At 42.0% G+C, this 24,576-nt stretch overlaps 1 protein-coding gene across 10 annotated transcripts in view; it reads left to right on the top strand.

Moving 5' to 3' along the window:
• PRICKLE2 (prickle planar cell polarity protein 2) overlaps positions 1–24,576 on the top strand; it is a 346,700-nt gene that overhangs the window by 271,289 nt on the left and 50,835 nt on the right. For all 10 annotated transcript variants that reach the window (XR_014823448.1, XR_014823449.1, XR_014823450.1 and 7 more), the window contains 3 exons: positions 16,586–16,699; positions 19,514–19,651; positions 23,268–23,471. Coding sequence is in view for 7 of the 10 variants with exons in the window: in XM_021069189.2 (XP_020924848.1) it covers positions 16,586–16,699; positions 19,514–19,651; positions 23,268–23,471 (456 nt within the window). In the remaining 3 variants the exon portion in view is untranslated. The remainder of the gene's footprint in view (positions 1–16,585; positions 16,700–19,513; positions 19,652–23,267; positions 23,472–24,576) is intronic.

Here is a 24,576-nt window from a genome sequence, read left to right as displayed (position 1 = left end):
AAAATTTTATATATACTCTGAGGAATCAGAGCACTTGCTTCAAGGACCACAAGGTCGAAGTTGAGAATGGAACGTGGGCATATTAACTTCTCTTGGATAGACCTAAAAGAAAAAACATTTGTCTGGGAGTTCCCATTGTGGCTCAGTGGAAATGAACCTGACTAGTATCCATGAGGATGCAGGTTCAATCCCTGGCCTCGCTCATTGGATTAAGGATCCAGCATTGCCGTAAACTGTGGTATAGATCACAGATGCAGCTCAAATCCCACATTCCTGTGCGTGTGATGTATGCTGGCAGCTGCAGCTCTGATATGACCCCTAGCCAGAGAATTACCATATGCCACAGGTGTGGCCCTAAAAAGCAAAACAAAACAAACAAAAATTTGTAAAGCCTGAATTCATTCACATGACCCTTACTACAAAACATTCAAAGCAGACACGTTACCAAATAACACTGATTTCCACTGGCGTTGTAATTCCACCTGATCAAGGTGGCTTTCGTGATGAAGCAGCCTCTCTAGTCTGTTTATTATTCGAGTTTTTAACAGGATCCTCAAGGCTGAAGAGTGGGCTGTGACTGCACTGGTCATGGAGTCATCACACGCTCAGGGCAGAGTGTAATCCTGTGACTGGTTTAGGAAGACAGTCAGATGAAGTGGAAAGAAAATGAGCTTTGAAGTCAGACCTAAATTTAAATCCTGCCCCAGCCCTTTACTCCTGAGCAGGTTAAATAGGTCGTAGTCTAGTCAATCCTCGTTATTCATGGATTAAGTATTCGCAAATTCACCTCTCTCTCCAGTGTGTTTACAACCCCAGAATTGATACTCCCAGTGCTTTCCTGGTCACTTCCAGACAGGTGTAGAGAGATGAAATTTTTTTTAATTGGAATATAGTTGATTTACAATACTGTGTTTTAGATGTATAGAAAAGTGATTCAGTTATATACATTTTCAAATGATAGTCCATTGTAAGATATTAGAAGATATTGAATATATTTCTCTGTGCTCTACAGTAAATCTTTGTTGCATATCTATTTTACGAATGGTAGCTTGTATCTGTTAACCCCATACTCCTAATGTGTGTCTCCCTTCTTCTGTCTCCCTTTTGGTAACCATAGTTTGTTCTTTGTGTCTGTGAGTCTATTTCTGTTTTATATATAGATTCATTGGTATTATTTTTTAGATTCCACATGTAAGTGATGTTATATAATCTTTGTCTCTCCCTGTCCAATGTACTTCACTAAGCATAATATTCTCTAAGTCTATCCATATTGCTGCAAATGAAATATTTCATTCTTTTTTAATAGCTGAGTGATATTCTATTGTATGTGTACAACACATCTTTTCAAGCCTGTTATATGTTGATAGGCATTTGAATTGTTTCTGTGTCTTTGCTGTTGTAAATAGTTCTGCTGTGACATTGGGGCATGTTTATCTTTTTGAATTAGAATTTTTGTTTTTTCTGGGTATATACCCAGGAGCAGATCATATGGTAGCTCCATTTTTAGTTTTTTAAGGAGCCTCCATACTGTTTTCCATGGTGGCTGCACAAATTTATGTTCCCACCAACAGTATAGAAGGGTTCCCTTTTTATATTTTTTAACACCTCAGGTATTTATTATTTGTAGACATTTTGATGATGGCCATTCTAACCAGTGTGAGGTTATATCTCACTGTGGTCTTGATTTACATTTCTCTAATAATTAAAGATGTTGAGCATCCTTCTGTATGCCTATTGGTCATCTGTATGTCTTCTTTGGAAAAATGTTCATTTAATTCTACTGCCATTTTTTTTTTAACTGCCAATTTTTTTGACTGGTTTGTGTTTTCAATATTGAGTTGTATGGGCAGTTTGCGTATTTTAGACATTAACCTCTGCCTAGTACATCATTTGCAATTTTTTTATCCCATTCAGAATGTTGTCTTTTTGTTTTGTTGATAGTTTCCTTTAGAGGGACAAAAATTATGACTATTATTCAGCTATAAAATGTCATGAAGTTCTGAAAAGTTCTACCACAGGAATAAACTTTGAAAACTTTGTGCTAAGTGTAATAAGCCAGACACAGAAAGAAAAATATTGTATGATTCCACTTGGATGAAATATCTAGACAAGGTGAATTTATAGAGACAGCAGATTAGAGGTTACCAGGAGCTGGAAGGAGGGAGAAATGGGGAATTATTAATTAATAGGTAAAAAATTTTCTGTTTGGTGTAATGAGAAAGTTATGGAAATAGATCATGGCAATAGTTATATAACGTTGTGGATATAATTATGCCACTGAATTATAAACTTTAAAATGGTTAAAATAGCAAATCTTACGTTATATTTGTTATACCACAATAAGATAAAAAAATTATTTCTGATTAAAAAACAAGTTTGGTGCAAAGCCAGTGATATTTTGGTGTTGTTTATTACTGTGGCATAATCTAGGTCATCCTGACTAAACAGTCCTGCCTGCCTTTTCCCCTAAATTGGCATAATATAGGACATTTAGAGTTTAGGGACATAGATAACCTTGCACCTGCAGACCAAGGTGTTACCTTTGCTGATCTTTTGGTTTCTCGAACAGGGAAGACTAAATTCTTGCAATTGTATCCGTAATACATTTGAGACTTAATGAGGCAAGCAGTGTAATTCAGGCCGAAAATAGTCTTGGGGGTCAGAAATACCTGCTTCATAATGTAGAATTGAGCTCCTTGGTTTCCAAACTTCTCTGTGGATTCACCACCCTGTTATTATAATGTGCAGAAAGGAAACTGCTTTAAATGAGCTGGTTCCAAGTAAAGATCATTTGTATTCTATTTTTTCTTTCTTTCTTTCTTTTTTCTTTTTATGGCCACACCCACGGCATATAGAGGTTCCCAGGCTAGGGGTGAAATTGGAGCTGCAGCCACCAGCCTACGCTACAGCCACAGCAACGCCAGATCCAAACTGCATCTGTGACCTACACCACAGTTCACCGCAATACTGGATCCTTAACCTGCTGAGCAAGGCCAGGGATCGAACCTGCATCCTCATAGATACTAGTCAGATTCTTTTCTGTTGAGCCACAACAGGAACTCCGATCACCTGTATTCCAAAAGGGTGTCTAGGAGTTCCCGTCACAGCCCAGCGGTAAGGAACCCAGCTAGTATCCATGAGGACGCACATTTGATCCCTGGCCTTGCTCAGTGAGTTAAGGACCCAGCATTGCCGTGGCTGTGGCATAGGCCAGCAGCTGCAGCTCTGACTTGACCCTTAGCCTGGTAACCTCCATATGCCGCAGGTGCGGCCCTAAAAAGACTAAATACATAAATGGGTGTCCAACTGTGTTCTGTGAAAGCAAGCTCCAGTCTTTGGAAGAAAGAATTCTTCTCAAAACTGTAGCTTGTGTCATTATGTGTCACTTCTTACAGTAAAAAAAAGCTGAATTTGTCTTAGGACATCTGCTGCTGCTGCTCACTAAACTTTCTCCAATATGGTTTTATGTGACATTGTGAATCTATACTTACTAATAATAGGGGAGGTGGACTAATTATATTTATAGTTCTCCACTGTTCTTCCTACCCTTTTAAAGAGAGTTTACCAGAGAAATGGACTTCTAAGTTTCTGACAATGATGTACTGCCTCATACAGCAAAGCAAGATCCAACTGGTCAGTTGTCAGGAATTTTGTAGTCCAGTTAATGTCAGCCATTCTTAAAACGTAATGATGTAAACTTATAATTAAACTATATTAAAAACAAAGGTTAAAAAATGCTCAAAACTCATGACATCGTAATTACTTTCCCATATTTCACCATTATATGTGCTATTGAGGTTTTTTAGTTTATTACATGTCTGGTGGAGATACTAGGTAATTGTACACATCTCTGCCCAACTGCACATCTGGTAACATTACACTGGTAGCTTGAAATTAGCCCTAGCAGGATTATTTATACCATGGAAATTGGCAAATGCTACAGATTTAGGGATTTGAATTATGGTTTTTTGAACTCTGTAGTGTTCTTCTGTGCCTCTAATGGCTTTTGCATTACTTTAACTTTGCATTGTAATCATTTGGCCACTTGTCTTATACACTTCTCTAAAATATAATCTCCTTCAACCCAGAGTACTTTTAAAAATAATTTCTTTGAAGCATAGTTGATTTACAATATTGTCTTAATTTCAGCTTTGCAGCAAAGTGACATATATGTCTGTATTATTTTCATGTTCTTTTTCATTATGGTCCATCACAAGATATTGATTACAGGTCTCTGCGCTTTATAGTAGGACCTTGTTTTTTACCTATATATGTATTAGTTTGCATCTGCTAATCCAAAACTCGCAATTCTTCCCTCTACCACAGGGGTCCTTTCCCCACCAGCACTCCACAGTTCCTGGCACGTAATAGTCTCTGCTAGTCTGCTCAGGCTGTCATGACAGAATATCACAGACTGGCTGGCTGAAACAACAGTAATTTATTTCTTCACAGTTTTGGAGGCTGGAGGCCCAAGATCAAGGTGCTGGCAGGGTTGGTTTGTGATGAGCCCTCTCTTGGCTTTCGTCAGACACCTTCTAGCTGTGTCTTCATATGGCTCTTTCTCTGATGGGCACTCCTAGTGTCTCTTCCTCTTCTTAGGAGGATATCAGTCCTTTTTGATTATAGCCCCAATCATTTAACCTTAATTACCTCCTGAAAGTCTCTCTCTCCAAATACAATCACGTGGAGGGGGGTAGCCCTTCAACGTGGGAATGGGAAGAGGGAGGTGCAAGTCAGTCCACAACATAGACGATTATGATTTATGGATTAGATTGCTTCAAAACTAAGAATTATACATCCTTCACCATGTAGCTGTCTTTGTGCTAGTTATATTATAGACACACCTCAGAAATTTGCAGGTTCAGTTCCAGACCACCATCGTAAAGTGAATATCACAATAAAGTCACAAATTTCTGGGTTTCCCAATGCATGAAAAAGTTATATTTACAGGGAGTGCCCTCTGTGGCTCAGCGAGTTAATGACCCTACATTGTCTCTGGGGGGATGTGGGTTTGATCCCTGGCCTCAATCAGTGGGTTAAGGATCCAGAGTTGCTGCAAGCTGTGGCATAGGTCACAGATGCAGCTCAGATCCAGTGTTACTGCCATAGCTGTGGTGTAGGACTCAGCTGCAATGCCAATTCAATCCCTACCCCAGAAACTTCCATATGCTGCAGGTATGGCCATAAAAAAAAAAAAAGTTATATTTACACTATACTGTAGTCTAAAGTGTGCAACAGTATTATGTCTAAAAAATGTACATACCAAAAAAACACTTTATTGCTTAAAAATGTTAACCATAATCTGAGCTTCCATCAAGCCGTAATCTTTTTGCTGGTGGAGGATCTTGCCTTGTTATTGATAGCCACTGGCTGAATGGTGGTTGTTGCTGAAGTTGGGGTGGCTATGGCAATGTCTTAAAATAAGACAATGAAGTTTCCTACATGGATTGACTCTTCCTTTTATGAATGATTTCTCTGTATCATGCAATGCTGTTTGATAGCCCTTTGCCCACAGTAGAACTTCTTTCCAAATTGGAGTCAGTCTTCCCAAATCCTGCCAATGCTTCATCAACTAAGTATTACTGTTCTAAATCTTTTGTTGTCATTTCAATAATCTTCACAGCATCTTCACCAGAAGTAGATTGTATCCCAAGAAACCACTTTCTTTGCTCATCTATAAGAAGCAATTGTTCATCTGTTAAAAGTGTTATCATGAGATTGCAGCAATTCAGTCACATCTTCAGGCCTCACTTTTTTAAATGAAATTTTTATCAATTTCAATCTACTTCCTAATTGAAAGCCCATAGTCAGAGGCTATATATCTTTGAAATAAATATTCTTTTTTAAAATTAATTTTGTTGAAATACAGTTGACTTATGTTGTATTACTGTCAGGTGTACAGCAAAGTGAATCAGTCCACACATGATAAATATATCCATTCTTTTTTCCCCACATAGGTTATTATAAGCTTTTGAGTAGATTTTTCTGTGCTGTACAGTAGCTTCTTGTTAATTCTGTTTTATACAGAAGTATGTATATGTTATCCCAATCCTCCCAATTCTTCCATTTTCCCCAACAGTTTCACCTAAAGTAACTATAAGATTGTTTTTGAAATCTGTGAGTTTTTTTTGTTTTTTAAATAAGTTCTTTTTTATCTATTTTCATTACATTCCACCTATAAGTGATATTTCTGGATTACTTCACTCAATATGATAATCTCTAGGTCCATGCATGTTGCTGCAAATGGCATTACTTCATTCTTCTTTATGGCTGGGTAGTATTCCATATACATATATATATATATGACTAGATATATATATAACACATATTCTTTATTCTTCTATCGATAGAATTTAGGTTGTTTCCATGTCTTGGCTATTGTAAATAGTTCTAAAATGAACCTTGAGTTGCATGTATCTTTTTGAATTATGATTTTTGTCCAGATAAACCCAGGAGTGGGATTGCTAGATCATATGCTAATTCTGTGCTTAGTTTTCTGAGAGACCTCCATATTGTCCTTCACAGTGGTTGCACCAGCTTACATTCCTACCAACAGTGTAGGAGGGTTCCCTTTTCTCCTAGTCCTCTCCAGCATTTATTGTAAGGCTCCACCTCTAATTGTTGCAGGGTTGCCACAAACCTTTAATTTTTTTTTTTAAAGGTAGCATCTGCCAAGCACAGTAAAGCAAATCTCACTAAAACTAGGTATGACTGAATATCATTTGCGCCTCATAGCAATATTTCAGAGTAAATATTATTGTTCCCATTTTATAGATAGAGATATTGACTCTATAAGAGATAAAGCAATTTTCCCAACTGTCCAGATGGTAAGTGTTCAATCCATTATTCAGACCCAAACAGTGTGACTCCAGAGTCGAGACACATAGCCCCTCTAGGAAACTGCAATCCTGCTTTTTCATACATGTGTATGTGTGTACTTTGTCTAAAGGCAGTACTGAAACTGTTATCCACAAGAATAAGCAACTGTTGAGGAGTTTTTAGTAAGGCACATATGCAAATGTATATGCCTATATACATCCTGCAGTGTTTTGGTAAAATTGGGGTGGGGGAGTCTTGATGTCATTGCAGCTTAAAGGGAAAGTATTTAACCTCCGAGTTCTATTTCTGAGACCTCTTCTTTAAGAGAGGATGAAATAAATAACTATCAGATAATGCTCCAAACTAAATGGAAAATGTTTTATAACTAGGCATTGAAGTTTAATGTTATAATTTTTTTAATTTAACTTAAAAAATGGGAAAGAGAGCATGTGAGAGCAAACAGGCATAGCAGCAGAATAGCTCACATGGTTTTGAATCAGAGCACCTGCTTAGGTTGATATGTGATGATTTTCTTCCATTTGTTTAAATAGAGTTGACTCACCTTGAAAGAAACTCTCTGGCTTCAAATAAAAAGGGATTTTCTTTAGTCCCTTTCTCCTTTTTAATTTTTTATTTTTAGTGATGTGTACTTAATTTACGAAGTTGTGTTAGTTTCAGGTGTATAGCAAAGTGGTTCAAATATATATATATACATATATATATATATATATATATATATGTATATATATATACATGCATTCCTTTTCAGATTCTTTTTTCTCATATAGGTTATTGCAGAATATTGAGTAGAGTTCCCTGTGCTGTACAGGAGGTCCTTGTTGATTCTCTTTACATATAGTAGTATGTATATGTTAATCCCAAACTCTTGATTTATCCCTCTAATCACCCACTTTTCCCCATCGGTAACCATAAGTTTGTTTTCAAAGTCTATGAGTCTGTTTCTCTTTAGTAAATAAGTTCATTTTTTTTAGATTCCACATGTAAGTGATAACATATGTTTGTCCTTCTCTGTCTGACTTCACTCAGTATGATAATCTCAAGGTGCATTCATGTCCTTTCCTCTTAAAGAAACAGCACCCTGACAGTTATTTTATTTAGCCTCCTTTAGTGTCCTCACCATCCACCCCACCTTGCTTTGGTGGAAAAGCAAGTTTTTTGACGGTGTAGAAGGGAAACTGTGAGCTTTACTTTGGTTCCTCCTAAAACCTGACCTGTGGGTTCTGTTGCTGCATGTCCCAGTCCTCATCCATTGATAAACCAGAAAGGTGGGGAGGTGAGATCCGAGCACAGCAGGTATTCATTCAGCAAACATTTGTTGAGCGCTTACTATGTGCGACATCTGGGAATAAGCGGTGAACAAAGTCCCTGACATTCACATTCTAGAGGGAAGGCAGAGACAGTGAACAAGTAAAAGATGCATCAGCAACTGGTAAATTCTTTGGAGAAAAGCAGGTTAAAAGTTTATCACTTTTGGTACTAATGGCATTTGACCTAGGTTATTCTTTGCTGTGGAAACCACCCTATGCATTGCAGGAGATTGCGCAGCATCTCTGGCCTTGACCCACTCTATGTACATGCAAATGTACACACACACAGACACACACACACTGGTTGTGACAACCAAAAATGTCTCCACATGTCAGATATGAGGGCAATCTGTCTGTAATATCTGTCACCCCAGTGATCATCAGGGTTGATTTTGCTGATCTGGCTGCCTAGGCAGGTGTCCCCGTCCCCTTCTTCCCTCACCACTCCATGTGCATCCCTCCTGAAGCTGCATGCCTGGTCATGAGGATGAGCATCCCCAATAAAGGAAGACCATTCTTCCGTCAAAGGTAGATGAGTAGCTGTGCTCCCCTGCTGGAACCTCCAAACAATCTCTCCCACATGTTTCCACATGTTGCCAAGCATCCCTTACAGGTCACCATTAGCCCAGGTTGAGAAGCACCGGTCAAAAGAGCAAGAAGTGGGGGTATTGGTTTATTGGGATCAAAGAAGACCTCTCTGATAAGGAGACTTTTGAGCAAGGACTGGAAGAAATGAGAATAGCATCATGTAAATATCTGGGGGAAGAATCTTCCTAGCAAAGAGAATGGCTGGTGCAAAGGCCCTGAGGTGAGAGGGATAGCACGGAGGCCCTTGTGAGCAGGACTGAACAGGAAGGATATGTAAGTGGTGTGGTCAGCCAGGTATTAAGGAGACAAGATCATGATCCTGAAGTAAGGACTTTGGCTTTAAATCTGAGGGAGATGGGAAGTCCTGCAGTTTTTCAAAGGAGCAGTGATGAGACTTGTTTTATCTTCAAATAGGATTGTTTTTGCTGAATCAACTGCGGGGGCACAAAGGTGAAAACCAGGGTCCAGGGCAGCCATGGCAATAATTCCAGGCAGTGCTTAGTCAATGCTGGACTGGTTATGAAGGGATCAGGGAAAGTGACTGGATTATGGGTCTGTTTTGAACCTAAATATGACACGATTTGTGGTTGAATCGGACATCAGTAAAAGCAAAAAAATAAGGGGGGGTAGTCTTTGAAATATTCTTTCTTGAAAATACCCTAAATGAGCTTTTATTCTTGATTTTTGATCCTACTCCTATGGGAGTTTATGTGTGATGTAGACATTGTTTAGGCATTAGGTTTTAGACTGTTTTTCCGTAAATTACTTCTTCAGTAAACCAATTAAAATTATAATATTCGTCTCCAGGAGAAAAGGGAAGGAGCCAAACTTGGTACAGTTTTACCTCTTAGATGCCACTTAACAACACTTCTCTCCTATTGCTTGGGTGATGAAATTCTGGCAAGTAGGGGCCAAATGAACAAACGGGCCCTCCGAAGCAGCCCATCACCCTTGTGCTCAATAGCTGTAATACCACCTAATTATTCTCCAGGTCCCCATTTGGGAACTAGTGTGCACTTTTCATAAAAACCATCATGTGCTGCCAGTTCAGGCAGCATCTTTCCCTTCTCTGTAGCACCTGCCTTCTGAGACTTTAGGCATGTGCTATATTGCCTCCCTGGATGGAGGTATTATCTGAGGTTCCAAGCTTCTCAAACTGCGGGAGAGGGAGAATGTGACATAAAGGCCCAGTCTTGCAGTTCCTCTCTGGGTTAGGAGGGGCTTTTATAAAACCTTCCAAATGCGTCAGCCCACATTGATGATTGCATGCGAATTTTTACCTTTACCTTGTAAAGTCATGTTTGCTGTCCCCGTAAAGCAGTGATTCTCCTGGTCGGGAATGGGATTTTTAAGAATGCAGAATTCTGGGCTCTTTTTCAGATCCACAGGGGTTGAAAAATGGGAATCGTGTTCAAGATGGGTCTCATATGATTCCCTGGTATTCTAACACTTGAGAACTGTTGCTTTATCGTTTGAGAATTACATTCACTTCCTAGTAAATGAGATGCAAATAAAGAACCACTTTAAGAGTTCCTGCTGTGGCATAGTTGGTTAAGAATCCAACTGCAGTGGCTCAGGTTGCTGCAGAGGTGCAGGTTTGATCCCCAGCCTAGCGCAGTGGATTAAAGGATCTAGCATTGCCATAGCTGCAGCGTGGGTCACTGACATGGCTCAGATTCAGTCTCTAGCCCAGGAACTTCTATATGCTGTGATGTGGTGGAAAAGGGAGGGAGGGAGGAAGGAAGGAAGGAAGAAAGGAAGGGAGGGAGGATGGGAAAGGAGATGAGGAAAGAAAAGAACCAGTTTATTTTTCTCATTGGTTATAGCGGTTCATTAATAGGCAACCCAGGGCTATATGATAGCTCCATGGTAACATCAAAAACTCTCATTGTTAAGATTATTTCATGGTATAAAATGGCCACTAGCCCTCCAGCCATTGTATTTACATTCCAGCCAGGAAGCAGGAAGAAGGAGAAATGGGCAAAAAAAAGAGCCTTTGTCAACTACTTGACCTCCTTTAAAAAAGCTCTCCCACAAGTCACACCTTTATATGTTACTGGCCAGAATTTATTTACATGGCCACATGTGGCTGATAGGGAGGTACAGAAATATTGTTCTTAGCCAGGCATACTGATACTCCAGGGGAAATGATGATATTCTAATTAAGGAAGAAAAGACAGTGAATATGGATAGGCAGCCGTCTTGGCCATACCTCCCTTATACCATCATACCATGGTGTTGTGGAAAGACTGTTTAATTTGGAGTACATCATTTTACTTAATCGTCAGTTCATTTTGAACCATGTAAAGAACACCAAAGGAAAACATGTTTACCACTTTTTTGGTCATTCATACATGTTAGGAACCTATTGCATCCTTTTTTTTTTTTTTTTTCCTTCTTTCCCATTCATCTACTAGTCTTTTTTTTTTTTCCCTTGATAAAGAAGCCCAATAATTCACACACACACACACAAAAAAAAAATGGAGTTCCTGCTATAGTACAGTGGGTTAATGATCCAGCTTATCTCTGTGGTGTGGCTGGTTCATTCCTCAGCCTGGTGCAGTGGGTTAAAGGATTCAGCATTGCTGAATCACAGCTGTGTCTTGGATTTGATCCCTGGCCTGGGAACTTCATATGCAGTGGGTATGGCCAAAAAAGACAAAAAAAGGAATTCACAAATAAACAAGAGAGGGTGAGGAAGCCAGGTTCACAAGTGGCCCTACTGTGTTTTAGCCATGTGACGCTCAATCTGATGAGTATAATGTCCCCCCTGGAAGATGTGAGGAGGGTTCACAAGGTACTGTATATAAAAACACCAGCCGTCAGAGTTCCCGTCATGGTGCAGTGGTTAACGAATCAGATCAGGAACCATGAGGTTGCGGGTTCGATCCCAGCCCTTGCTCAGTGGGTTAAGGATCCGGCGTTGCCATGAGCTGTGGTGTAGGTTGCAGATGCCTCTCAGATCCCATGTTGCTATGGCTCTGGTGTAGGCCGGTGGCTACAGCTCCGATTAGACCCCTAGACTGGGAACCTCCACATGCCATGGGAGCGGCCCAAGAAATGGAAAAAAGACCAAAAAAAAACCACCAGTCATAAGAGCCACTAAATTAAAAAAACATGTTCCTCAGAATTCCCTGGTGGCCTTGTGGTTAAGGACTCGGTGTTGTCACTGCTTTGGCTCAGGTTCAATCCCTGGCATGCCATGGAGACAGCCGAAAAAAAAAAAAAAAATGATCCTTGATCCCTTCCTTTGTTTGGATAGTGAAAGACAACTGGTTCTAAAATCAACTCAAAATTCTGCCTTCTTTGTTGGGTTCCCACTCTAAGAAAGTAAGGACACTTTTAATATGGAAGATGTCCCACCCCAAAATATCAATTCTTTACACCGAGGATTTCTCATTCTTGCCAGAGCTGATGAAATCCCCCTGCTTAAGCACATGTGTAGGTGTGAAAGGAGACACCTACAAAATTGAGTGAGACTGAACCAGTTCTTTTGCCTCCTCAGGGTCTCCTGGAATTCCTGGCAATCTCAGGGTTGGCTGTTGAGGGAAAACATAGGGGTGACTCTATAAGACCCAAAATGTGCTCCCTGAACCAACAGTGGGGGCATCACCTGAGAAGTAGTTAGAAACGCAGATGCTCACCAACCGACCCCCACCCCAGGGCCTACTGAATTAGAGATACGTATTTTAACAAGTCTCCCAGGTCGTTCTGGTGGAAGCCAAAACTTGAGAACCACCGCCATAAATAAAGCACTTGGCGAGGAGTCGTTGACTCTCTGGCTTCCATCTCTGATCGGGCAGAAATGCTGTCAAATGTGCAGTTCCTTCTAACAAACCCTGTCTTTCCAACTGGGCGAGGTCTTGCCTCCTAGCCTTTATTTGCACACTGACTCACGCTCTTACAATCCGTCTGACACAGGTTGAAGTTATTGCCAAACCTCACTGTTGGGAGTAACACCTTAAATAAAGGCCTTCAGCTATTTCGTTTTCCTAAGCCAGTTTATTGTGTTCAGAATGCTTTTGTTTGGGGGAAATGTACCTCGTATGGCTACACCCGGGGCAGAATCTCATGGCCTCCACCTGGGAATATGTAAATGGAGGGAAGCTCCTAGCACACTGCACAGACCTGCTGCTGGACAAACAGACTCGGTGTACACAGGGGAGAATATTAGGTTATTAACCTGCTGGTTAATAGCTTGGTAATGCTCATCATTGACAGAATTCCATTGATTTGATTAGTTACTTGTAAAAAATTAACCAGTGAAACATGTTTGTACTAAAATGAGCAATCTGCAGGATTTTCAGGGGTGGTGCCAAATTTAATTTTGGTCGTGTCAGAAAGGGTATTAAATATTTTCCCCTTACTATTGGTATGATTGGTTGTTTGTTTTGGGCTATACAGTAGTTTTATCATGAAAGATGCCAAAGCATTTCCACGCATGCTCCATTTCCGTGTTCAGCCTGAGACAGCCTGGGAACAAGAGCCATTTCTCCTTCCTTCCCATCTGTCTGCTAATCCCCTTTGCTCAATTAAGAGCTTGCAAAGTCCAGCTCCTAAACAGCAGGAGGAGATGCAGAAGCCAACTTGAAGAGGATCCTTTTTCCTCCGGGACTGTCACAGGCTTTAATTGGCATTGGAAGCAGTGAAGGGTAAACTCACTGTCCTTCCTCAGAGCAGGCCAGGTCACCCTCCATGTCTTAGAGGGGTGATTTGGTAGGTTGTTAATTAATATTAGTTGATTTGGTTTAATAATGGAGCATGTTCCTGGGTATGTCTTTAAGTTGTCCACCAAATTATTGACTGCCTTGTTAAGAAATTATTTTAGCACATTTTGCGCTCAAGGAGTTGTTGGAATGCTGGTAGAAAAGATGCATTTTCAATGGTAATAATCAGTAGGCTTAATTTCAATGGTGGTAATCAGTAGGCTTAAATTATAAAAAGGCAACACAAGATGTCCAGCTGTTCAGTCTTTAGGGTGGACCTCAGCATCCTAAGTTGTTTATTTACAACCAAAATATCTTTAGAGTTCTTCATCAGTGCTTGCACCTTAGCCCAGTCAGGTGTTGGGATTTTTTTTTTATCCTCTAGTCTTAAAAGGGCATGGAACTTATCCAATCCAATCTCCAGATGTGGCCCTTGCCCAAGATGAGGTAATCAGGGGTCTCCTGTAAGGAATTTGGAATTGAGCAAAGCTAGTCATCCTAGGATGGACTCTTGAACTGAGGGTGTGTCATCTCAAGTCCTGTGGGGACCACATCCCCAGAAAGTGAAGAAGAGAGCAAATCTAAAAGAACATGAAGGCTTAGAGAGATGGGAAATCGCTTACCAGTCACCTTCCAGTGGCAGAGTCCATTTCCTCCTGAGGCCCTACCCTACTTATGCGTTCTTGAGAAAACACTACGTGTTTATGATAGTGTGCCTCCCCCTTTTTTTTTTCCTGAAACCAAACTAGCTTAAATTGCATTTGATTCCTTGCAACCTTCTTTTTTAGACCAAGATAGGTAGGAACTCCCCAGATGTGATCTCACTCTACAAGCCAAGAGCATTGCCCTACATCTTAAGATGGAAGAAAGGCCAGGAAAGCCTGGATTCTTTCATTTAGAATATGCCAGGCTGGATAATGTACTTAGTACCATGTAGGCATATTATGTTTGTTATGGAGGGCCAAATGCTTTGCCTGCATTCTCATTTAATTACCACGATCATATGATGAGGCTCCTGAGAAGCTTTGTTAACTTGCTCAAGAACACAAGATGGAAAAGGACAGAGCGGGGGGGGGGGGGGGGTGCGGGGGGGGTGCCGGTTGTTCAGATCCTCCTCCAGCCTGGGTCAGCCTTGGGCTATATGAGAAACAGGTTGTTCAGCGTAAAAGTTCAGAAGATGACTGCTCTGGGCAGTCAAGAGAGGGGTGTGTGAGTGATGAGGGGTAATTGAGAGGAGAGTCAACAGAACTCATCTGAGACTCTTTATGATCAAGCATCCATAGTGATTCATTATTTTTAAAAATTTATTTTGGGGGCACAATTGATTTATAAGGTGTTAATTTCTGCTATACAGCAAAGTGATTCACTTATCCATATCTATCTATCTATGTATATATTCTTATTCTTTTCCATTATGCCTTATCACAGGATATTGACTACAGTTCCCTGTGTTACACAGTAGGGCCATGTTGTTTATCCATACAGTGAATCATTTTATATTAGCATTCGTCACGCATGTTCTGTAACTACAGTGGGAGTTAAGAGAATGACCAAGTGATATTGCCACAAAGCTGTTCTACAAGTCATTTTTTGACTTAGGAGGCAGAGCCCCTTCCCCAGGACACAAGGACCAGGACTGCTTCTTCTACCTAGTGTGACACATGGGCATGATTCCCCTGAGCACATAGTGGTGTGCCTGTGTCTGATGGGATTGTTGCCAGTTTCTAATCCCAGACTAACTCATGATCTGGGCTCATATTTCTTCTCGGCGAGAGTCCTGGTAATCTGTGGGCTGCCTTCAAAACCCGGAACCATCGCTTCCCATGCCAGGATGTGGCTCCCTGCCAGGTGCCTTTCAAGAGGAGTTTCAGGGCCCTGGGTTCTGAAAGCCAGCTAGTCTGTGACAGGAAGCCTGTTTATGTTTGCCTTTGGGATTTGATTAAGGCCTGATATGAACATGATGGTAAATGACTACCATCATTTGTTGGAAAAATCAGGATGGCTTTCACATTTTCTTACAGCCTTGTCATGGCAAAGCCTTTTCTCTCTCTTCTAACACTTACGATTTCGTTTCTGGAGATCAAAGTAGACAGAGCTTTCGCAACTCTTCACCCCAGCATTCCCCAAACATGTGTTCATATCTGAGGCTCCCTAAACTCAGGGGAATGTGACTGAGTTTGTGGAGTGTAGCGAATATGATGAACTTAGAGCTCCAAGTCTTCTGTCTTCTCTGTTTTGTCGAATGAATGCCTTGTTTCACAAGAGCCAGTCGTGATGCTAAGAGATAGTTGAAAAGTATTTTCCATGATGTCATCTGAGCTTGTGGGTTTTTTTTTTTTCCTTCTGCCGCTGGTATATAAAGCATTACCTTCTGTTTCGGCCAATATTTTTCTTTCCCTAGTTTTGCTTGCAGCTGGATGTTAGAATGTCTATTTTCTTCTTTCAGGCAAAATTAGATGTTTGGTGCTTTCCCAAGTTGCTGTTAGGGTTGAGTGAGCCTTAGAAACTGCAGGAATATGTCCTAACAGGATCATTCTAGAATGTCCCCCAAAACTCACATACTGACAATTTTTAATTACACATACTCTCTCCCAAATTTAGTGACTTTTTTCCTGGCAGATCAGAGCTGCTTCCTCTCCTTACAAAGAGCTCAAAACCTAGAGGGCTTTTAATGTAGGTGGAGGCTGAGGGACCTAGGAGTTCTCCGAGTGCCAAAGACTGGCTTTGTCTCCAGCACCGAGGCAGGTGCTGACACATCCCTTTGGCTAAGAAGGCAGCTTACATGCTGGAGACTCACAGAGAAAATGGTAAAGTCAGGTCTCAGGGGAGCCTGCCGAGAAAGCCCTACCCTCCGGGTTCACCAGCCAGTTTGCCGAAATCTCTTTTTCTAGGAAAGTTTGCTGGTTTCATTTTTCCCTTGTAGAGAGAGGGAATGCCCCAAGACATGAGTGATTGGTGGGACTCTTTCTTCAAGGATGATTTTCTCAGCTTGCAGTGAGAAACTCATGGGCTGTTGAGTTTCACGAAGGGTGGGGACAGCGGGAAGCAGATTGTGTCCTGTTGTAGGAATCATCTTCTCAGGATTGGGAATGGGCAGGTGGTTTGAGTAATGGGCGCATTACCTGTGTGCTTTCCATCCTTCAGGTTCACCAGTATTATAGCTGTCTCCCAGAGGAGAAAGTTCCCTATGTCAACAGTCCTGGAGAGAAACTTCGAATCAAACAGCTATTACACCAGCTGCCACCACATGACAATGAGGTAAGGGGCTAGAGGGGCTTTCTGAAGATGTTTTTTAGAATCTTCTGTGAATTGTTGCCTTCTTCATAGTCAGAATGCTGTAATCAATGAGATCCCCAATGAAAAACTGGCAATAGGTTTGAGTTTCCTTAATTAGAGCCAAAAGAAACTGTCAGACACTTTCTGGAGAATCTCCTTATGGACTGGATTCACCTTTATGCCTGGCATTACTAGCTATTTGGGGTAACCACAGACCCCTGAAATTTTAAAGCTCAAGTCCAGGTTTTCTTCACTGGCGAGTGTAGCATGTTGTTTGCCTGAGCACTGAGATTCCCTGGTTAGTTCAAGCCTGGCACACACTTTGTGACTCTCTGGAATTCGCACCATCATTTCATATTAAATGAGTGTATGAATTTCCCACGTTACGCTGCAGTAGAAGTTACGAGTCCAGATTTGCAGCTGTGAACATCTGTGTTTTTGTCATTTCCAGTCCAACTTGCCAAGGTCATCCTTTGCACTCTTGAAAGTGTAGCTTACAGGCTGTCCTCTTTTTCTGAACCCAGACACATGGCACTGTAAGCAGGCATTTATCATCTTTAAAGTCAAATTGATCTTAAAGGGAAATTTGTAAACACACTCTTAAATCTAAGCTTGTGAGCCTTAGATTTGCAAACTAGAAATTAATTTCTAAGGATCTGGTTTTGAAAAATAGCAATCCTGTAGAATCAAACTGTCCACATAACCCTGGTTGTGATTTAAAGAAAAACATAATTTTAAATGGAAAGGAGAAATTTAAAACCCCTTTAGAGAGCTGGACCTCAGCTTTTTACCAGCTGCCCCCACCCACAAGTTCAGTCCCAGAGGAAATGAGTGTTTTCTTTGTATCTTCTCATATTTGAACAGAAAGAATAAATCACGAACCTCAAAAAATAAATTTGAATAAGTGGGGCAAAAGCTTAAAAACTGAAGCAACTCCCTAGAAAGAGAGCCATAATTCCCTTTCCTGTTGTTTATTTCAGACTTCATAAAACAAATTTAAATAATGCTTTCTCCTTTAAAGAGGAGAGCAAGCCTTGTAACCTGATGCCCAGTTAACTAATTTGGAAGTGAAAATGCGGGTTTTTACAAGCAGGAGGGGTGTGCCTTTCTTTCAAAGCATGTCCATAAATTGTCAGTGGTGTAACCATATATTCTGGGTTGTTTAGGGTCATTGCAGTTCTTTCTCCAAGGTGAAGACTTTTTTTTTAAATAGTTTTATTTTTTTTTTACTTGATAGAGGAAAGTGATCTGTTCTCTGCATTTTAATGGTTCATTCTGTTTATGGTTAACTGTGATTTCATGAAAAGGGACCCTTCAAATTGCATCTTCCTGTTGGAGAGAATTTCTTACAGGTGACCCAGTGGGTCAATTTTACTTCTTTGACATGACCCTTTTAGGCACAAAGGATGATTTTAAAGTAAATATTTGATTACCCTCTTTTTCAACCAGGTAAGACAATTTTGATGTATACAGCTGCACTGGTTTTCGAATTAGTCCTAGTTCAAAGGTTTCCCTTAAACCATCTGTATGACAAATCATCTGAGCAATTCAGTTAATCTTCCCAGTGCTCAAATTACTCTCAAGTAAGACAAGGGATAGTATTAGATCCATGTTTCCCAAAGAGTAGTAGACACATGACTTCGGGTGGTACATGGACTTGGCAGTAGATATACTGTTGAACCACAAAATGAGAGATTCACTCCCTTTTAAACTGTATTTCATTCCTTGTGACAGAGTGGTTGAATAATCAAGGGGGAAACAGTAGTTTGGGTGGGCAGGTGTCTCACACCTGTCCAATTCCTACTAGTCTCCCTTTTTAAGTAACAGCCTGAACAATCTCGGTTTCAGGATCTCCCACAAGCAGAAGTAGCCAGCTAAAATCCAACAACGTGGTTTTGTTTTCACTCTAGTTTTATGGCTGCCCTATTTTTCGCAGGTGATATTGCTTTTCCATTTATAGTCATAATCTACTTTCTTTTTAAGTAAATGTATTCATGTAAAAAAAAAAGTGAGTCAGTTTTTAAAACAGTATTAAGTAAACAATAGTTCAGGATAACAGCAAAATTCCCAAGGCATGCATAAATAAAAGAGAGAATGGGAAAGAGCAGATTTGAATATCTTTAATGTCCCTCCCTTAATTCTCTTGAGTTTCTGTGTTGAACAAGAAGGAAAATATCTTATGCAAGTTGATGCATTAACCGAAGCCCAGCGGGCAGCCCTCTCCCTCCCACACACAGGTAAGCACGAGGGGACTTCCTTGCAGTAACAGCGAGCTCTGGACCAACTCCTCAGTCTCACGCCTTTGCTTCCCGTCTCATCTGGGGAGACGGAAGCTATGAACATGTTGACAGCTACTCTAGCTCATTGGCTGGGAGCTCTTTTTTGTGTCAAGGGTTATATACGTAGAGGTCAAAGTATCACAGTTAAGTTGAAGACCCAGATCACTTTGAAAGAAGGAGAAAGCCCCCATCTTAATTAGCACCAAAGCTCTCCCAGGCAATTTGGCTCTCAGTGTGGGGAACAGAGTGGGGCAGTGATGGTAAGGAACAGGTACAGACCATCAGCCTGCCCAAGACTCAGGCTCTGGACTTGGGAGCCTTTACTAAGCTTGTCTGACATCAACAATCTCAAATAGAGACTCACTTGAAATAGCCCCAAGCCTAGGGGTGTTCAAGTGCCAGCCAGGACTGTAAAACCACATGGGGGTGAGTTTAATGAAGAAACTCTGAGGCCTGGGCTTCAGGAATCCTCAGGAGCAAGGGCAACCCTTCAGTGCCATCTGCTGTGTCTGTCCAGGTTCGCTATTGCAACTCCCTGGACGAGGAAGAGAAAAGGGAGCTGAAACTCTTCAGCAACCAGAGGAAACGTGAAAACCTGGGCCGAGGCAATGTCAGACCCTTCCCAGTCACCATGACAGGAGCAATCTGTGAACAGGTAAGTGTGCTGAGGGGTTTTCTCTGGCATCCTTTCCCTCATTCATTCATTCATTCATTCAGCTGTAATTTTATTGAGAAACTGCTTTGTGCCAGACACAGTTGTAGGCCTGGGGAATACAGCCATGAACAAAAGATTTGAAAGCTTGATCTTGCCCTTGTAAGGAGTTACATTCAAGAGAGAAGTCGGACAATAACATAAATAAGAGAAAAAATTAGAGTGAGGAGGGAGTTTTGTGCTGGGAAGGTGTGGTGGTTGCAATTTTCAGTAGAAAATTGAAACGCCCCACAAAGACATGTAGAAACTGAGGGAGTGAGTCATGCAGATGATGGGGCTTGGGGGTGTAAGGGGAGAGCCAGTTCAAAGGCCCTGTGGCAAGAGTATTTCTGTTGTGTATAAGAAACAGCAGGTTGGCCAGGGTGGCAGGGCAGAGGGGATAAGAGAATGATTGATGAAGTCAGATTCCATGAGGGGTATGGAAGCCAGTGGAAGGAGATTGGGAACCATTGGAAGGATTTGAGCAGAAGAATGGCATGATGGATTTCTATTTTAAAATGAATACTTTGGAAAATAGATTTTGCCTGGACCACAGGTCAGCCTCTTTCCCAGGATCATCCCAGGACCAGTGCCATTTACAGAGGTGGTAAATGGTCATCTCCTTGGGTTTGAAAATTATTTAGCAAAGTGTGTGAAGTCCCCTGCATTTTTTCTAGGACCTCTCAGAGATGAAGGGTCTGCATTTTTTTTTTTTTTTTTTTTTTCCTGCTACTCTCCTGTAAGAGCTCTGGGCCTGGTGGAGGAGGGTTTCAAGGAAAGCAGGGTAGTAGAGTTTCCATTGTGGCTCATCAGGTTAAGAACCCAACTAGTATCCATGGAGATACAGGTTTAATCCCTGGTCTCACTCCATCATTGGGGATCCATTGTTGCCATGAGCTGTGGTGTAGGCTTGGCAGCTGCAGCTCCAATTCCATTGCTAGCCTGGGAATATCCATGTGCTCCAGGTGTAGCCATAAGAAGACAAAAAAAAGAAAGCAGGGTGGGAATCAAAAGCCTACTATCAAAAGCCTTCTGGTGCTGATGGTTGGTTTTTTCTGACTTTTCTCTTAGCCCTACTGATAAGAGAGTAGCCCCATCTAAACTCCCCGAAGATGTGTGAACCAGATTGGTGAAGAAATGCGAGATACTACCTGAGGGGAGGAGATAGCATTTGAGAGCCTTGTTTTGAGATATCAGAGAGATAATGTGAGAAGGTTCAGGTAGATGGAATAGAGCTGCTGCTTAACAGGAGAGACAAAGGACTGAGTTTGGCAGTGGCGTCTTGATGCTGATCCCTGAAATGCAGGTGTTTAGAGGTTAAGATGCAAGGTTCTGTGTGCTCAGTTCAGGGTCTCTGCCACTCTCAGGTCGTAGTCCTTGACCAGCCTAGCTAGTTTCCCCAAAGACAAGAGGAAGGGTGGGCATCTCATGGACAGATGTGAAGAGTGGTATAGAACAGTGATGGGAGTGTGGGGCAGAAAGACATATGTTTGGCTCATGCTTCTGCCATATGGCTGTGAGTGACCAAGTTACTTTTCCTCAGTTTTGTCACCTGCAGAATGGGGATAAGAAATGCCTAGGTCATAAAATCATGGTGGGGATAAAAATGGGGTTCTCTGTTGTTAAAATAATCAAGCAAGGGGGCCATTAGATGGGGTGGCTCTCGTGCCTTGGTAACCTATATCAGCAGACCAAAACCTAAGCCAGGCAGGGTACTGGAATTCAAGAAAAGGAAACAACAATAGCAAGTCGTCAGCAGCCAACCAGCCTTTCCCAAATAAGGGGACTGTGTAACCTTTAGTCACTGAAGTGCTTTTTGCTTTGCTTCTGTGTCTTCTCTATAAAAATCTCTCCCTGGGTACCTGTCCTAGGAGTGCTTCCAGCCACCTTCAGTCTGATGCTTGCTGCCCAATAAGAATCCGTATTGGAGCAAATAAACTAGAAAACTTTAATGTGCCTCGGTTTAGCTTTTAAGAGTATCCCTATCTCAGCTCTACTAACATTATTACAAGTGTTACCACATTATGTAATATAATGTCTTTCTTTTGTCCAGTCTCTCGCATGAATGAGTCCCCAGAGACTATTCCATGAGACCTAGACTTCATTTTCTATGCAGCATTTCAACCCTTCTGATGTCTGTGATGTGGGAAAGGTCTGGAGGTAGCTTTTCTGCCCTTTAGATGTTGCCCGCAAAGCTCTGCCAATTATGCAGGGCCATAGTGCTGCACCCACAGGCTGTGAACTTCAGGGCTGGTGCCATGGTCAGCAGAGGGTCTTCTCCTGGACCCACTTTATTCCTCCCTCAATGACCCTCAGACCATATTTATTTTATCCCATCCCCAACTCTAAGCATACATCATCAGGGATTCTGCCATGTTCCTTACTAGATAGGGGAAGAAACTTTGGAAATGAATGAGAAGATAGGAAAGCAAGAAAGAAGAAACCCTTTCCATAGTCAGGCTTTTGGAGTGGTACTTTTTCAATCAGGACTGTGTAAAAAAATCTTAGAGGTGGAGTTCCCATTGTGGCTCAGTGGGACACAGTGTCCGTGAGGAGGCAGGTTTATTAATTCCTGGCCTCGCTCAATGGGTTAAGGATCCAAGGTTGCCGCAAGCTGGGGTATAGGTCAAGGATGCAGCTCAGATCCAGTATGGCTGTGGCTGTGGTGCAGGCCAGCAGCTGCAGCTCCGATTCAACCCCTAGCCTGGAAACCTTCATGTGCCACACCTGTGGCCCTAAAAAGAAAAAAAAATGTTAGAGGAAGCAGACCAAAAGCATGCTAGAAAGAGAAGCTAGCTAAAGGTTAGCATGTTTTTATGAACCTCCTCTCCTCCCATCCTAAGTGCAGACCCCACCTCCTCCCAGGGTACCTCCAAGCCCCCCTCCTTCCACCCCTACACTGCACCGCCTCCTTCACCTGATGTTGGACACGGCTGGACCTCTTGAGGGAGTTTGGAGTATCTGAAAAGTAATGAGACCCTCGATAAGCTTGTCTTTTGCTGGCAGAGCTCCCATATGTTATTATGCTAACAGACTTTTTCTTTCTTTCCCACCTTTGTGATCCCTTATTTTCTCTGTGACATGATCTTCGTCTTACTTGTAGGCCCTACGAAAGTAAGGGAAAGGCAAGAAAAACCTGCCTGCCATGTGTGTAAAATGGCTAGCTAGTTTGAAACTAAGTGGTCAGTAACTAGTTTGAAAATAAGTGGTCATAGAGTTCCCGTTGTGGCGCAGCAGAAACAAATCTGACTAGGAACCATGAGGTTGCAGTTTCAATCCTTGGCCTCACTCAGTGGGTTAAGAATCTGGTGTTGCTGTGAGCTGCGGTGTAGGTTGAAGACACGGCTTGGATCCCAAGTTGCTGTGGTTGTGGCATAGGCCAGCAGCTATAGCTCCGATTCAATCCCTCGCCAGGAAACCTCCATGTGCCTTGGGTGTAGCCCTAAAAAGAAAAAAAAAAGAAAAGAAAAGAAGTGGTCAGTAACCAGCTAGCAATGCTGGCGATGGCCGTTTATCCTTTGCTCAGGGCACTGAGAGGTGGTAGCTGGTGTTCCCACTGACGTTTCCCTTTGCCTCACAGTGTGGAGGCCAGATCAACGGCGGGGACATTGCTGTGTTCGCGTCACGTGCCGGCCACGGTGTCTGCTGGCACCCACCCTGCTTTATATGCACCGTCTGCAACGAGCTCCTGGTGGATTTGATCTACTTTTACCAAGATGGGAAGATCTACTGTGGCAGGCACCATGCAGAGTGCTTGAAGCCACGCTGTGCAGCCTGTGACGAGGTCAGAGCCTGCTCTGTGGGGCCTGCAGCCCCACCGTGACCCCTCACTTACATACAGCATAGCCAACACATTGTCCTGTGGTTCCTGCAAGCAGAAAACCATAGGCCACCCCCCTTCTTATATTAACCCTTTTGAGAAAGGGTCTAACACCATTCCTGGTTCTGAGAATGTCTAGGATTATGATTATGGCCTGCTTTACTGAAGGTGACTGTCTCCTGGGCCCCTAGATGGGCAGATGGTTTCTAGAGCTGAGAACATTCCCTGTGGCATGCCCCAGCACTAGCTCAGTTCAGAACTCTTTAAAGGGGAAAAAAAAAAAAAAAACAGAGGAGCTCCTGTTGCGGTATGGTGGATTAAGAGCTTGACTAGTATCTTTGAGATATGGGTTCAATCCCTGGCCTCGCTTAGCGGGTTAAAGATCTGACATTGCCACAAGCTATGGTGTAGGTCACACATGCGGCTCGGACCTGGCATTGCTAGGGCTGTGGCCTAGGGCTGTAAGTACAGTATAGCTTTGATTCGACCCCTAGCTTGGGAACTTCCACATGCTGCATGTGCAGCCCTAAAAAGAAAAAAAAAAAAAAGAGAGAAACATTGTGCAGCTTTAGATTTCAGCCCAAATCCCAGGCAGTATTTATCAGTAATGGTGTATTACTTATCTCAAAATTGTTCTGCTTCCCGAGCTTCCATGGCACAGATTGGTGCAGGAAGAAAGGAAAATGGGGAGCATTACTTGATTCTCCCACAATTTACCAACGTTCTGATGGGGATTCAGGCAGCAATGCTACTCCGTTTGGATACCTCTGCCCCACATTCTAAGAGGTACTTGAATTTGCTTCCCAGGTCAGAAAGCAAACTGGACACAAGGCTCATGCCTGGACTTTTCTCCTAATAGAAGCACACCCAGGTGAAAGATAGAAAACCTGGCTTAGCTTAAAAGACTCGGGCAGAAAGGAGACTGTGTTAAACCTGACTCCTTTTATGGGAGTAACTTGGGGAAAGATTTTGGACAGGGATTTCTTCTGCATGCAATAGGTTTTTGGTTCTTTCTGGACCCTGTAAACAGTAAAGCAGGACCCTATAAACAATACTCCACTTTTTCAGC

The sequence above is a fragment of the Sus scrofa genome, chromosome 13 (assembly GCF_054392235.1).
Source record: "Sus scrofa isolate SSC_HxYL_T2T_F1_AM1 chromosome 13, Sscrofa_HxYL_maternal_Yorkshire_Landrace_v2.0, whole genome shotgun sequence".
NCBI lineage: Eukaryota > Metazoa > Chordata > Mammalia > Artiodactyla > Suidae > Sus > Sus scrofa.
The sequence above is the reverse complement of the archived record's forward strand: the minus strand, read 5'-3'. Positions and strand labels throughout refer to the sequence as shown.